This window comes from Oncorhynchus kisutch, linkage group LG22 (assembly GCF_002021735.2).
Source record: "Oncorhynchus kisutch isolate 150728-3 linkage group LG22, Okis_V2, whole genome shotgun sequence".
Classification (NCBI taxonomy): Eukaryota; Metazoa; Chordata; class Actinopteri; order Salmoniformes; family Salmonidae; genus Oncorhynchus; species Oncorhynchus kisutch.
This window is the reverse complement of record NC_034195.2, coordinates 46,414,369-46,430,581: the sequence shown is the minus strand read 5'-3', so window position 1 is coordinate 46,430,581 and position 16,213 is coordinate 46,414,369. Positions and strand designations below refer to the sequence as shown.

General features: G+C 43.0%; 1 protein-coding gene across 5 annotated transcripts in view; it reads left to right on the top strand.

The window, feature by feature from the left end:
• lrrk2 (leucine-rich repeat kinase 2) overlaps nt 1-16,037 on the top strand; it is a 63,649-nt gene extending 47,612 nt beyond the window's left edge. For all 5 annotated transcript variants that reach the window (XM_031801079.1, XM_031801082.1, XM_031801080.1 and 2 more), the window contains exons 37-50: nt 1,512-1,703; nt 4,262-4,408; nt 4,550-4,662; nt 6,517-6,707; nt 8,493-8,653; nt 9,645-9,916; nt 10,093-10,308; nt 10,997-11,190; nt 13,318-13,581; nt 13,689-13,841; nt 13,994-14,223; nt 14,711-14,779; nt 14,931-15,076; nt 15,269-16,037. In XM_031801079.1, coding sequence (XP_031656939.1) covers nt 1,512-1,703; nt 4,262-4,408; nt 4,550-4,662; nt 6,517-6,707; nt 8,493-8,653; nt 9,645-9,916; nt 10,093-10,308; nt 10,997-11,190; nt 13,318-13,581; nt 13,689-13,841; nt 13,994-14,223; nt 14,711-14,779; nt 14,931-15,052 — 2,324 coding nt within the window. In that variant the 3' untranslated portion in view covers nt 15,053-15,076; nt 15,269-16,037. The remainder of the gene's footprint in view (nt 1-1,511; nt 1,704-4,261; nt 4,409-4,549; nt 4,663-6,516; nt 6,708-8,492; nt 8,654-9,644; nt 9,917-10,092; nt 10,309-10,996; nt 11,191-13,317; nt 13,582-13,688; nt 13,842-13,993; nt 14,224-14,710; nt 14,780-14,930; nt 15,077-15,268) is intronic.
• Nucleotides 16,038-16,213: the final 176 nt, after the last annotated feature.

Here is a 16,213-nt window from a genome sequence, read left to right as displayed (position 1 = left end):
CTGGCAACACACTGCCAGGTCTCTGAGGTCCACCTCCCTATAGGCTGCCTCATTGTCATTGTGTCCTCAGCAAACTTGATGATGTTGTTTGAGTTGTGAGCGGCCACGCAGTCATGGTTGAACAGGGAATACAGGAGGGGACTAAGCACACACCTTTGAGGGACCCCCCTGTTGATGGTCAACATGGCGGATGTGTTGTTACCTTCCCTCACCGCCTGGACGAGGTCCGTCAGGAAGTCCAGGATTCAGTTGCAGCGGGAGGTGTTCAGGGTCTGGGAGCTTGGTGAAGAGCTTGGAGGGGACTATGGTGTTGAGTGCTGAGCTGTAGTAAAGGAACAGCATTCTTTCTTACATAGGTATTCCTTTTGTCCAGGTGGGTGAGGACAGTGTAGGCCGGCTCATAGCCTGTGGCAAAAATGAGGGGACACGAACAACAGGCCAATCAAAAAGGTTCTTTATTGTAAACCAAACTATTAACTTTAAACAAAGATAAAGGAATGAGGTGTGACAGTATCATAATGTAAGGTGTATGTAAAGTGCATGGATGTGTGAGTCTGTGTGTGTGAATATGACTGAGTGAAAACTAAGTAAAACTACAAAGGAACAAACAAACAGGATCATACCTGGAGGAGCAGAGAGAAAGAGAGAGAGATAGAGACGAATTAGTGAAGCCGTTTAAATACCCTGAGCCCAGGTGACTCCAATCACTAACGACCCTCCTCTACCTGCAGGAGGAACCCCCCCTGCACTGCAGAGGAGGGGCTGTGACAAGTGCAATAGAGATTGTCATCTATGGATCTGTTAGGGCAGTATGCAAATTGGAGTTGGTCCATGGTGTCTTGGATGATGGTGTTGTGAGCCATGACCTGCCTTTCAAAGCATTTCATGGCTATAGATGTGAGTGCTACGGGGCGATAGCCATTTAGGCAGCTTGCCTTGGTGTTCTTGGGCACCGAGACTATGGTGGTCTGCTTGAAACAAGTTTGTATTATAGATCGGTTCAGGGATAGGTTGAAAATGTCAGTGAAGACACCTGCCATCTAGTCAGCACATGCTCTGAGTACACGTCCTGGTATTCCGCCCCCCAGCCTTGTGAATGTTAACCCGTTTAAAGGTCTTACATCGGCTATGGAGAGTGAGATCACACAGTCGTCTGGAACAGCAGGTGCTCTCATTTATGGTTCAGTGTTGCTTGCATCGAAGCGAGCATAGAAGGCCTTTTAGTTAATCTGGTAGGTTCACGTCACTGGGCAGCTCGCGGTTGGGTTTTCCATTGTAATGAGTGATAGTTTGTAAACCCTGCCACGTCCTTCGAGCATCAGAGCGTAGTAGGATTCGATCTTACTGCTGCATTGACGCTTTGCCTATTTGATGGCTTGTCGGAGGTTGTAGCAGGATTTCTTATAAGCATCCGGATTGGCGTCCTTTTCCTTGAAAGCGGCAGCTCTTTAGCTCAATACAGAGGTTGTGGGTGACGTAGTGGTGATGATGATGGTTGTGTTACTCCTCAGGTCGTGTGTTACTGGGTCAGGTAGTGGACCATGTTGACTCTCTCTTGGAGGAGTGGTTCCCTGGTCTCCTCGCCACTGATATCCATGGCAACGGAGAGACCCTGCTGAAGAAATGGGCTCTGTACAGCTTCAAGGATGGACAGGAGTGGAGCAAGATACTGCTGGAGGACCTGTTCACTCACATAGATAAAGGTATGTATTTTAACGCTTGGATTTGACACAATCGATACCTGTGTTAGTCATGTTTCTGGAATATCATAATTGAAAGAAATCACAACAATTTGGTAACACTACAAGCAATTGTGCATGTTCTTAAATTCATGGGAGAGATACACGAAGAGCTACTTTAATGTAACAATACCTTTTACAAGTCTAATGTAGCCGTTTTTATCTCAATATCAAATCACCTTACTGTGATTTTTTTTGCCATTCAAATGGTAAAAAAGAAACAAACAGCTTCTTAGCGAAGAGCGATTTCTCAAGCAATAATTTTGCTAGGACTGTCTGGGAGTGGTCTGAGTGGCGATGAAAAACAGAAAACTAGCTGTTATTGGCAGAGAGGTTTGGAACTCTCTTTCTTAATGGTCTATTAACGAATTTACTGTCGGGTGATGGCACCAGGCAGGCCAAATCTCCATCCCAACAAAACAGGCTGAAATTTCAGGTGGTCTTTTCAAACAGCCCTTACACATTTTTTATTTATTTAACCTTTATTTACCTAGGCAAGTTAGTTAAAACTTCTTGACGCACCCATCCCGTTAGTGGGAACATTTTCATCAACATCCGCTGAATTGCAGCGCGCCAAATTCAAATTAAATTACTACAAATATTTAATTTTCATGAAATCACAAGTGCAATATAGCAAAACACAGTTTAGCTTGTTGGTAATCCACCTGGCGTGTCAGATTTAATAAAGCTTTTCGGCGAAAGCATACCAAGCGTTTATGTAAGAACATCTCTCTCAGTAAACTATTACAAACAGCTAGCAGCCAAGTAGATTGGTCACGAAAGTCAGAAAAGCAATAAATTAAATCGCTTACCTTTGATGATCTTCGGATGTTTTCACTCACGAGACTCCCAGTTACACAACAAATGTTCCTTTTGTTCCATAAAGATTATTTTTATACCCAAAATACCTCCGTTTGTTTGTCACGTTATGTTCAGAAATCCACAGGAAAGAGCAGTCTCGACAACGCAGACGGAAGTTCCAAATAGTCTTCATAATGTCCATAGAAACATGTCAAACGTTTTTTATAATTATTCCTCAGGTAGTTTTTAAAATATATATTCGATAATATATCAACCGAGTGTGTAGGTTTTTCAATAACAGCGGGAGGAACAATGGCGGCTTTACTCTGTAGTGCAAAAACTCACTCTGAGAGCCCCTACCTATCCACTTACGCAATGTGATCTTACACCCTCATTTTTTAAAATAAAAGCCTGAAACTATGTCTAAAGACTGACACCTTAGGGAAGCCAGAGAAATAGGAATCTGGTGTTGATATCCCTTAAATGGAGGATAGGCATGCATAGGAACAGAAGGGTTTCAAAATAAGAGGCACTTCCTGATTGGATTTTCCTCAGGGTTTCGCCTGCAATATCAGTTCTGTTATACTCGCAGACAATATTTTTGACAGTTTTGGAAACTTTAGAGTGTTTTCTATACTAATCTGTCAATGATATGCATATTATAGCATCTTGTCCTGAGAAATAGCCGTTTACTTTGGGAACGTTATTTTTCCATACATAAAAATAGTGCCCCCTAGCTTCAAGAGGTTAAATGGAGGCAAGGCATCCAATGGAACAGAGAGCTTTCAGGAAAAACAGCAGTTCCTTGTTGGATTTTCCTCAGGTTTTCGCCTGCAATATCAGTTCTGTTATACTCACAGACAATATTTTGACAGTTTTGGAAACTTTAGAGTGTTTTCTATCTTTTCTAGAATTATATGCATATTCTAGTTTCTGGGCCCGAGAAATAGGCAGTTTCAAATGGGTACGTTATTTTAGCCAAAAACGAAAATACTGCCCCCTACACTCAACAAGTTTAAGAACAAATTCTTATTTACAATGATGGCCTACCCCGGCCAAACCTTAACCTGGAAGACGCAGGGCCAATTGTGAGCTGCCCTATGGGACTCCAAATCACGGCCGATTGTGATACAGCCTGGAATCAAATCAGGGTTTGTGGTGACACCTCTAGCACTGAGATGCAGTGCCTTAGACTGCTGCGCCACTCAGGAGCCCTAAAATGGAATTATTCAAATGTTCTAAATTTCATAGTATTAAACCAACCATCATAGTGTGGCAATATATATAAAACACAGGAAATCTCATTTTTGATCCCTCTGGACCTTTAACTTATAAATCAAATCAAATCAAATGTTATTTGTCACATACACATGGTTAGCAGATGTTAATGCGAGTGTAGCGAAATGCTTGTGCTTCTAGTTCCATCAATGCAGTAATAATCCAACAAGTAATCTAACTAACAATTCCCCAAAAAAACTACTGTCTTATACACAGTGTAAGGGGATAAAGAATATGTACATAAAGATATATGAATGAGTGATGGTACAGAGCAGCATAGGCAAGATACAGTAGATGGTATCGAGTACAGTAGATACATATGAGATGAGTATGTAAACAAAGTGGCATAGTTAAAGTGGCTAGTGATACATGTATTACATAAGGATGCAGTAGATGATATTATGCCTGATCTCTCTCTTTTCTAATCTCCCTTCCTCCTGTAGACTGTCTTTTGGTAAACCCGGAGGACCCTCGCTGCACAGTGCCCATCTCTCAGATTGCTCCAGACCTGATCCTCAGTGACCAGCCTGCTGGAATCATCCTTGACAGCGAGGAGCTTGAGATAGACCTTACCAAGGAGAATCTGCTGGGTCAGTTACAATAATAATTTTATTTGTATTGTGTTTTTCATTTTCAGGCAAATCACAAAGCTCAGAAAGGTCAGTGGGAATGTCATCTCTTTCAACAACTGCAGTGTCAATGACACAAATTTGTTCATTTTCTGAATGTAGGGGATGGTGGTTTTGGGTCTGTCTATCGAGGCATCTACAAAAATGAAGAGGTGGCAGTGAAGATTTTCAACAAGCATGCCTCTGATCTCTATATACACCGACTACTCCGACAGGTAATCTAATAATCTGAGTCAGGTGTTTTAGTGTCTGCAGGAATAGCTGGAGAATAGCTCCAAGACCAGGAAGTTCTAGTGATCATTGCTGGTTCCGGAGAGATATAGAGGAAAAAACAGGCTTACAGTGCCTTCGGAAAGTATTCAGACCCCTTGACTTTTTACACATTTTTTCCATTGCAGCCTTATTCTAAAATGGATTAAATAAAACATATTCCTCAGAAATCTACACACAAAACCTCATTATGACAAAGACAAAACAGGTGCTATGACCCTTTGCTATGAGACTCGAAATTGAGTTCAGCTGCATCCTGTTTCCATTGATCATCCTTGAGACGTTTCAACAATTTTATTGCAGTTCATCTGTGGTAAATTCAATTGATTGGACATGATTTGGAAAGGCACACACCTGTCTATATAAAGTCGCACAGTTGACAGTGCATGTCAGAGCAAAAACCAAGCCATGAGGTTGAAGGAATTGTACGTATAGCGCCAAAACAGGATTGTGTCACAGATCTGGGGGAGGGGGACCAAAAAATGTCTGCACCATTGAAGGTCCCCAAGAACACAGTGGCCTCCATCAATCTTAAATGGAAGATGTTTGGAACCACTAAGAATCTTCCTAGAGCTGGCCAAACTGAGCAATTGGGGGAAAAGGGCCTTGGTCAGGGAGGTGACCAAGAACCCGATGGTCACTTTGACAAAGCTTTAGAGTTCCTTTGTGTAGATGGGAGAACCTTCCAGAAGGACAACCGTCTCTGCAGCACTCCACCAATGATGGTAGAGTGGCCAGATGGAAGCCACTACTCAGTAAAAGGCACATGACAGCCCGCTTGGAGTTTGCCAAAAGGCATCTAAAGGACTCTCACCATGAGAAACAAGATTCTCTAGTCTGATGAAAGCAAGATAGAACTCTTTGGCCTGAATGCCAAGCATCACATCTGGAGGAAACATGGTGGTGGCAGCATCATGCTGTGGGGATGCTCCAGAGCACTCAGGACCTCAGACTGGGGCAAAGGTTCACCTTCAAACAGGACAACCACCCTAAGCACAAAGCCAAAACAATGCAGGAGTGGCTTCGGGACAAGTCTCTGAATGTCCTTGAGATGGCCAGCCAGAGCCCAAACTAGTACCCAATCGAACATCTTTGGAGAGATCTGAAAATAGCTGTTCAGCGACGCTCCCCATCCAACCTGACAGAGCTTGAGAGGATCTGCAGAGAAGAAAAATGGGAGAAACTCCACAAATACAGGTGTGCCAAGCTTGTAGCATCATACCCAAGAAGACTCAAGGCTGTAATCGCTGCCAAAGGTGTTTCAACAAAGTGTTTAGTAAAGGGTCTGAATACTTATGTAAATGTGATATTTCAATGTTTTATAAATTAGCAAAAATGTATGCAAACCTGTTTTTGCTTTGTCATTATGGGGTATTGTGTGTAGATAAGGGGAAAAAAATATTTAAGACGTTTTGGAATAAGGCTGTAACGTAACAACATGTGGAAAAGGTCAAGGGGTCTGAATAGGAATTTCAGGTTACTTCCTGAATTGACTGATTGGAAATGGATCCGATAAGCAGTTGCTGGCTATCCAGACTCTTTGCTCCGGTTAGAGATGATCCTATCGCTGATGACTTTTTGTACAACACCCCTCATTTTGACGTCACCACAAACCACTTCAATGATGGCAGTCTCAGACTAAGTATGTAATGAACGAGTAGCGGAATAATTTAATGTGATATGTCAGGCCAGGTTGTTTGTGTGTGTGTGTGTGCGAGCGCGTGCGTGCGTGACACTGTCTTCAGGCTAGACAAGCAGTACTCTAAGTTGGTCTCTCTTTTCCTTCTGTCTCTTTCCAGGAGTTGGTGGTGTTGGGTCGTCTCCACCACCCCAGCCTGGTGGGGCTGCTGGCAGCCGGGGCGGCCCCTCATCTCCTGGTGATGGAGTTAGCCCCCAGAGGATCCCTGGACTCTCTGTTTGAACACGAGAACAGCAGCCTCAACCGCAAGCTCCAGCACAGGATTGCTCTGCAGGTGGCCGACGGGCTCAGGTAGGTTAATCGCTCAATAGACACAGGCATACATATATATACACACATTACATACAGGTGAATGCCCACAAGAACGTGCACACGCGTCAGACAAAGTGTTCAATGATATTCAGTTATTTCCAAGTACAGTGGGGGAAAAAGCTATTTAGTCAGCCACCAATTGTGCAAGTTCTCCCACTTAAAAAGATGAGAGAGGCCTGTAATTTTCATCATAGGTACAATTCAATGACAGACAAAATTAGAGAAAAAAAATCCAGAAAATCACATTGTAGGATTTTTAATGAATTTATTTGCAAATTATGGTGGAAAATAAGTATTTGGTCAATAACAAAAGTTTATCTCAATACTTTGTTATATACCCTTTGTTGGCAATGACAGAGGTCAAACGTTTTCTGTAAGTCTTCACAAGGTCTTCACACACTGTTGCTGGTATTTTGGCCCATTCCTCCATGCAGATCTCCTCTAGAGCAGTGATGTTTTGGGGCTGTTGCTGGGCAACACAGACTTTCAACTCCCTCCAAAGATTTTCTATGGGGTTGAGATCTGGAGACTGGCTAGGCCATTCCAGGACCTTGAAATGCTTCTTACGAAGATACTCCTTCATTGCCCGGGCGGTGTGTTTGGGATCATTGTCATGCTGAAAGACCCAGCCACGTTTCATCTTCAATGCCCTTGCTGATGGAAGGAGGTTTTCACTCAAAATCTCACGATACATGGCCCCATTCATTCTTTCCTTTACACGGATCAGTCGTCCTGGTCCCTTTGCAGAAAAACAGCCCCAAAGCATGATGTTTCCACCCCCATGCTTCACAGTAGGTATGGTGTTCTTTGGATGCAACTCAGCATTCTTTGTCCTCCAAACACGACGAGTAGACATATGACATTCTCCCAATCTTCTTCTGGATCATCCAAATGCTCTCTAGCAAACTTCAGATGGGCCTGGACATGTACTGGCTTAAGCAGGGGGACACGTCTGACACTGCAGGATTTGAGTCCCTGGCGGCGTAGTGTGTTACTGATGGTAGGCTTTGTTACTTTGGTCCCAGCTCTCTGCAGGTCATTCACTAGGTCCCCCTGTGTGGTTCTGGGATTTTTGCTCACCGTTCTTGTGATCATTTTGACCCCACGGGGTGAGATCTTGCGTGGAGCCCCAGATCGAGGGAGATTATCAGTGGTCTTGTATGTCTTCCATTTCCTAATAATTGCTCCCACAGTTGATTTCTTCAAACCAAGCTGTTTACCAGATTCAGTCTTCCCAGCCTGGTGCAGGTCTACAATTTTGTTTCTGGTGTCCTTTGACAGCTCTTTGGTCTTGGCCATAGTGGAGTTTGGAGTGTGACTGTTTGAGGTTGTGGACAGGTGTCTTTTATACTGATAACAAGTTCAAACAGGTGCCATTTAAACAGGGAACGAGTGGAGGGCAGAGGAGCCTCTTAAAGAAGAAGTTACAGGTCTGTGAGAATTTGTAGGTGACCAAATACTTATTTTCCATCATAATTTGCAAATAAGTTCATTAAAAATCCTACAATGTGATTTTCAGGATTTTTTTTCTCATTTTGTCTGTCATAGTTGAATTGTACCTATGATGAAAATTACAGGCATCTTATCTTTTTAAGTGGGAGAACTTGCACAATTGGTGGCTGACTAAATACTTTTTTGCCCCACTGTATGTCTATAGTAAACCCAAACAAACAAATTTGAATTGATGATCTATATTGGGAACTCTCAATTTAGACACATTGTACATCACTGTTTCCTCACTTTACCTCCCTTCCATATTGCCAGGTATCTCCACTCGTCCATGATCATCTACCGGGACCTGAAGCCTCACAACGTGCTGCTGTTCAATCTGAAAACTGACTCAGAGACCATCGCTAAGATCACAGACTACGGCATCGCTCAGTGCTGCTGCAGCATGGGAGTCAGGAGCTCTGAGGGCACCCCAGGTAGGAACTAACCCTGCAGTGTACATTTAGGGAAAATCTCAGCATGTTTCAAATTCCTTTCCTTCATCCCTTTCTATCTGTCTCTGTCCCCCTCTAGCCCCATGACTCCTCCTCTATTTGACTCTCTGTCTCTGTCCTCCTCTAGCCCCATGACTCCTCCTCTATTTTACTCTCTGTCTCTGTCCTCCTCTAGCCCCCTGACTCCTCCTCTATTTTATTCTCTGTCCTCCTCTAGCCCCATGACTTCTCCTCTATTTGACTCTCTGTCTCTGTCCTCCTCTAGCCCCATGTCTCCTCCTCTATTTGACTCTCTGTCCTACTCTAGCCCCCTGACTCCTCCTCTATTTGACTCTCTGTCCTCCTCTAGCCCCCTGACTCCTCCTCTATTTGACTCTCTGTCTCTGTCCTCCTCTAGCCCCATGACTCCTCCTCTATTTGACTCTCTGTCCTCCTCTAGCCCCATGACTCCTCCTCTATTTGACTCTCTGTCTCTGTCCTCCTCTAGCCCCATGACTCCTCCTCTATTTTACTCTCTGTCCTCCTCTAGCCCCATGACTCCTCCTCTATTTGACTCTCTGTCTCTGTCCTCCTCTAGCCCCATGACTCCTCCTCTATTTGACTCTCTGTCCTCCTCTAGCCCCATGACTCCTCCTCTATTTTACTCTCTGTCCTCCTCTAGCCCCATGACTCCTCCTCTATTTGACTCTCTGTCCTCCTCTAGCCCCATGACTCCTCCTCTATTTGACTCTCTGTCCTCCTCTAGCCCCATGACTCCTCCTCTATTTGACTCTCTGTCTCTGTTCTCCTCTAGCCCCATGACTCCTCCTCTATTTTACTCTCTGTCCTCCTCTAGCCCCATGACTCCTCCTCTATTTGACTCTCTGTCTCTGTCCTCCTCTAGCCCCATGACTCCTCCTCTATTTTACTATATGTCTCTGTTCCTTCTTTCTCCCTCCCTCTCCCCTCACCATTTCTCTCTCCACCCACCCAGGTTTCCGGGCGCCAGAGGTTGCCCGGGGCAATGTGATCTACAACCAGCAGGCAGACGTGTTCTCATTCGGCCTGCTGCTATACGACCTGCTGACCTGTGGTGAGCGCATCTCAGATGGCATGAAGTTCCCCAGCGAGTTTGACGAGATCGCTGTGCAGGGCAAGCTGCCAGACCCAGTGCGGCACCACGGCTGCTCCCCCTGGCCAGGCTTCCAAGGCCTAATGAAGGACTGTATGAGGGAGAATCCCCAGGACAGACCCACCTCCACACAGGTAACTGTTCTACTATTACTGCTACTTGTCTCCGCCTGGCTGTGTGTGAAATGTAGATGTTTCACTGACTGTCTGTAGGTTTTGAACTGACTATGTAAAGGTGTGACTAAACTGACTACTTGCATTTGTGTAGGTGTTTGACTAACTGTGACTATATTTGCCTGTGTGCACTGTAGGTGTTTGAGAGGCTGAACTCTGGGGAGATGCTGTGTCTGATGAGGGAGCTGGTGGTTAGCAGAGCTGCCAATGCTGAGTGTTTCACGGTGGGCTACAGCAGCGCCAGCAACGGCCCCAGTTCTAACCCAAGGGCCTGGGTGGGAGGGGGCAGCAGCACACGGAGACTGGGCTGTGTCGCGTCTGTCGACCTGGAGACTGAGAAAGTCACAACACAGGTAATAGAGGACCTCTCAACGCTAGAGGACCTCTCAACGCTAGAGGACCTCTCAACGCTAGAGGACCTCTCAACGCAGGCACTCACATTGTAGGGATTTGCAAAGTACTTGTTTACAACACAATACCAGCTCTAACAGTAAATGTATTACTGCAAGCTAGATAATTAGAGCTCAGGTATTCAAACAATAGCATATGTCCTCACAATACAGGTATCTTTGACATACAGTGAAAAGTTTGGAAACACCTACTCATTCAAGGGTTTTTCAAATGTTTTTACAATTTTCTACATTGTAGAATAATAGTGAAGACATCAACATGATGAAATACCATATAGAATTATGTAGTAACCAAAAAAGTGTTCAACTGATCAAAATCTATTTTATGTTTAAGATTCTTCAAAGTAGCCACCCTTTGCCTTGATGACAGCTTTGCACACTCTTTTGGTTACTACATGATTCCACCTGTGTTATTTCATAGTTTTGAGGTCTTCACTATTATTCTACAATGTAGAAAATAGTAAAAATGTAAGAAAAACCCTTGAATGAGTAGGTGTTTCCAAACCTTTGACTGGTACCGTAAGTCCTCATAAGTCTCTTTGACATAGGTCCTCACAATAAACAAACACAGACTAATCTGTGTTTAAAATTCCCGTATTCCTCAATGCTAATGTCTGTCTTCTCCCTGCAGGTGATTGACACGAGTCCTGTCTTATGCCTGGTGACTGTCCAAGTCCCAGACGATGCCTGTGATTGGCTGGTGGCTGGTACACAATCAGGGGCACTGGTCATGATCAGCACGCAGAACCTGTCCAACTGGCACAACCTGCAGAGTGTCACCGACGCTGTGACATCACTGTTCTTCCACACACAACCTCAGCGCAGGTAAGAGAGTGTCAGACTAGATGCTAAGCTATGGCTATATCAGGGTTCTGCACTAACATAATTTGGTCGAACCAATTTTGTTTATAAAAAAAAAAATATATATATATATATATAATGACCTGACCTGTGTCCCATAATGTGCCTGCATTCCATAGAGAACCAGGCTAATAATGGCTAGCCATCTTTTACATTAGCATGGCCTTGTGTTCTTACATTGATTTGGATATATTTACTGTAACAGCAAAGGAAAGAGACTGTTCAAATAAAGTACAAAATGTATTTATTGCAGATTTTAAAGTGCTATGTGTAATTTTCTGAGAAATCCTCTAGAGGGCAGAACTTTTTACAATTATGGCAAGGTAACAAACAAAAAAGTTAGTGGGGAGATGGACTGATTTCCTTGCATTTCTTCAGGTTTTCGCTCTCAAGATCACACTTTTTTTAATAGAAAAACAACTCAATTGGATGTTCTAAGTCCATAACAGTGCTTAAACCACATCGGGGACGACCATTTTTAAGGTCTGGGAAAAATCTGAGAAATGTAGATTTAAAAAAAAAAAAAGTAGTTACCCTTTAATTCAGGTCTGCACCAAGTCAGCCAGTTGTGGAGGTGTTTCTACAGATGGCTGTATTGGTCTGTTAAACAGCAATAGTAAAGGCCCAGTGCGCTGCTTTTGTGAAATATTTCTTTCTTTTGAGATTGTTCAGGGGTGCTACAGCACTCTCAGCACCCCTACTTCCCGTGCTCTGCATATGTGATGGAGTTTTGAAAACAAATGGCCAATGGATTGATGCAAATAATCATGATTCTGCCAGGTAGGCATAAGCTACTTTGTAGTTACCTTTTAAATGCCTTTCCATCCACCCGAGAACAGTTAGGCTAACATTAGCATCGCTAACAGCTACACAAAGTGGTAGACATATAGACCCTATGCACACCGCACAGAGCAGGGCTTGGCATTCAGGTAAGTTTGCCAGTGACAAACAATTAACATTTTCAAGGACTTACATTTATATTTAATTGTTGTAATAGCCTATAGCAAAACAACTCCCCACAAAATCTATGCAAAAAAGTATGCATTACCACTAAGAATAGTGCATATTCTAATAGGCCTGCTTACCCAATGGCATTGACATTCACATAATTTTTACATTCTAAAATATATCCGAATAATGTGGGCATTGCTCCCGACACAAACACACTAATGAAGTTTGTCCATAGCTAGTCAGTCTCGCCATTTGAGATGTTGAAGAGTTATTGAGGGGTTACTGTATCCTGTTTTTAAAATGAGAAAGCAACCATTAACCGGGTTCCCTTTTGTAATGGAACACTTTGTATGGAAAACCAAGTTGAAGCGATTATTCAATGTTGTCTTGCTCATGATAACCTCAACAAGCGCAACAGGCTAGCGCAACATTCTTCAATTGAAATGGCTTTAAATAACGAAAGAGCCTACATCTCTCATAAAAACTGATCATTAATGAAATTATATAATTATTATATTGGAGCAGTGGAATTTATAAATTGGCATCCATGACTTCGATGACTTTTCAAGGATCAACGAGGTAATGTCAGATATTCAAGGTAGGCTATTCAATGTTGACTGAATTGTGCATCGCAAATATTCAGCCAAGACTTTGAACTTTTTAAATACCTGGTTTCAGTGGAGGCTCTGCTGAGGGGAGGACGGCTCATAGTAATGGCTGGAATGGAGTCGGTGGAACGGTATCAACCACATTGAAACCACGTGTTTGATACCATTCCAATGACTCCATTGGTCAATTGCACATTACAGTTGAATAAATTATAATAAAATATAAATAATAATACATTTAAAAAAGCATGACCAGGTAAAACAATTTCCCCGGCAACCTTGCGACCAATAAATGTGTGTCGCACTGCCAAGTCAAAAGGTCGCAAGTGAGTCTGTTTTGGTCACGGTATCGAACCCTATGCTATGCTATGGCTATGACTACTGCTATGCTATGCTCGTTCCAAATAGCTGTACATGGAAAAGTACATCTGGTAAAGGTAGAATATACAATATTTAATGTATATTTACAGTGATGTTAACATTATGTTACCAAGTAAAGTACTGACACTGATTTTTTTGGATTTAATTTCAGTCAAAGAAAGAATTACTTGTTAGTTGGGACAGCAAATGGAATTCTGACGGTTTATGAGGACTCTGCGCTCCAGGTGGAGAATGGCCAGCCAGTCAAGACGTTGCACATCGGGAACGTCAACACCCCAGTGATGTGTCTGGGCCAATCAGGTCACTCCCTGGACAGGACCACGGTGTGGGCCGGCTGTGGGACCAGAATCCTTTCCTTTACCGCCGACTATGGCGTCTGTAAGACCATTGACACTAAACCCAACAGCCTCTTCCAGTGAGTGTCACCTTCAGAGATGTAACCCGATATTTTGGTGGCCTGCAGGGCTGTTGATTTGTTTTCTAAGTGTGAAGTGAGTTGCTCTGTGTGTGTGTTCTCCTCAGGCAGCATCATGCGGTGAGCTGTGAGCCGTGTGTGTCTCGTATGGTAGTGGAGAAGCATGTGTACCTCAGCAAGGCTGGAGGGCAGAGCGTGGAGGTGTGGAATAAGAAGAGTGAGCGGATGATTGACAGCATTGACTGTGCCAAACTACTCAGGTCAGCTCCACTCTGACACCACACACACGTTTCCACTGCTGTGGGAAAAAAAGAAAGTGGTTCCTAAATTGTTTCACTCCTCCGCCTACCCCTCACATGCCCCACAGTTTGGGAACCACTGCCTGAACCCACTCTGTGTTCTTGGCCCATAGACACGACTCCAGCCGGCAACCCAGAAAGGCTAATTCAGAGTTTGAATTTGGAGCGGACACTCCAACCTGGGCGAACATCAAGTCCCTCCTGGTGCAGCAAACCACCACTACCCTGTGGATCGGCACCCGGGGAGGCCACCTCCTCCTGGTAGAGCTGGCCAACCTCCAGCTGCTGCAGGTCATCAGCCCCCACTGCCAGTCCATACGCAGTATGGCCTCTGTTTTTATAGGTAACGACTGTCTGTCTATCTGTATGGCTGTTTATGTTTCCCATTGGAGGGCCTCGAGCAGATATATATAAATAGATAGATTTAAAAAAATGATTACTAGTATAATTATTTTTTTAATATGCCAAGCTCATGAGGCCACTTGATGATGTGAGGCCTGAGGCAATTGCCTTTTCTGCCTAATGGTAAGTCTGCCACTTCAAATACACAGCCCAAAACAAGTATTTGAATGGTTATTTATAAAGCTAATAGTCAACGCAGTTATATTTAAGAGGATTTTCACATACCTGGGTAAAGTGCGTGGGAGTATATTTCTAAATACATTAAAATGTTCAACTACTCTTTGTTTCAAATACAAATATCTAAATACATACTTCGAATGTATGTGAAAGTAATTGAGATATTTGAAATAGTATTTGAACTGAGGTCTGCTTCCTGTTTGCACAGTGGTGAAAGTTTCACGAACTCGTGTATTATTTTCATATCATAGAAACACTAAACCGTAAGAATGTGGTCCTGGTTTTGGGAAGAAGACTGTCCCAAGATAAGAATCAATATGGTAAGAAACAATGACAAAGACCTAACAACTACACAGAATTTCCCAAGAAAACCTAAATGAGATATTGAGAGTACAATCTGTGTGTGTGTGTGTGTGTGTGTGTGTGTGTGTGTGTGTGTGTGTGTGTGTGTGTGTGTGTGCGTGCTCCCAGACGAGGAGTCTGTACTGATGGTGTGGAACAGTTCTCTGCCTCTGGAGGTCAAGGACCTCAACAAACACTGTGAGATGAGAGAGGAGATCACAGCCAAGATGAGAGAGCAGCAAAACGACTGAGTCAATTACTGAGCCCACAGCTTGGTACGTACCTGTACTACACCACACGCTCCATTAATACTACCTATACACATCAATAGTAAAAACCATAACACCTGTACTACACTGCCCGTGTATATCACCCATACCAATAATCAAGTCAATAGTAAAACCATGGCAAAAATACCATTACAGTAGTTACCAATTACTGCTATATTTACTTTTCATTGTTCACAGAATACACATGGAAAAGGGATTTCTCTGAAGATTCAGTGAAGTAGTGTGTCTTCTGCACACATACAGTACCAGTACACACATACAGTACCAGTACAGGGGGAGACGTTACCTCACTGAAATCTCAATAACTGACATTGTCTGACAGCCATACTTCTCAGGGCACTTTGGACCGTGTCAAAGACCATGAAGAGACCACACGAGTGCACTTGATTTAGGTTACATTGTTTAAGTGCACTTTAATATTTTACTTCTTTCTCCAAACCCAAAAGTTGTTTGGATATCTGCATGCTTTATTTAAGTGCACACTTTCATAATCACCCCAAACTATTGCAAGCACTGACCAGGGGTTGACTGTATACTACAATACCTAAAAGTAAGTAAAATGCCTTTGAATAAAGAATCTTTTCATCTTAGACCGGGTATTATTTTGAATTGAAACGCTCCTGCCAAATGTTATTACAAATTGTACGACTGAAAAAACTCTAAAAGGGATGCTTCATTTTGTGTTGTTTTCATTATAAATGTGTGTTGTTTACCTGTTATCACCATTTTATAAAATGAAACTGAAGACAACTGGAAAAAAAGCCAAAGGAAATAAATTCTCACTTCTCAAGGGCCATATTTGATGATGTATTCAATACATGCGTTTGTTTACCAAATGACCCCATTCCTTGTCTTTTGTCAAGATGCGAGATTTTAAGTCATGTCATGACTGTTGTACTTGTAATGTATGATGTAGCATCTCAGTAAATTCTGTTTGACTTTTAAACAGTGTTTGTATTTTGTAAAATTGTTATATATTGCCTGCCTCCCTGTCCTTAGATTGTCATCTGACAATATAAAGATGTTTGTCATGCACGCTAGAGGGCAGTGCAACACCGTTACATAGGCCACACATTGATGTATCCTTCACCATGAGTCTCTCAGTGAATCACATCAAACAAA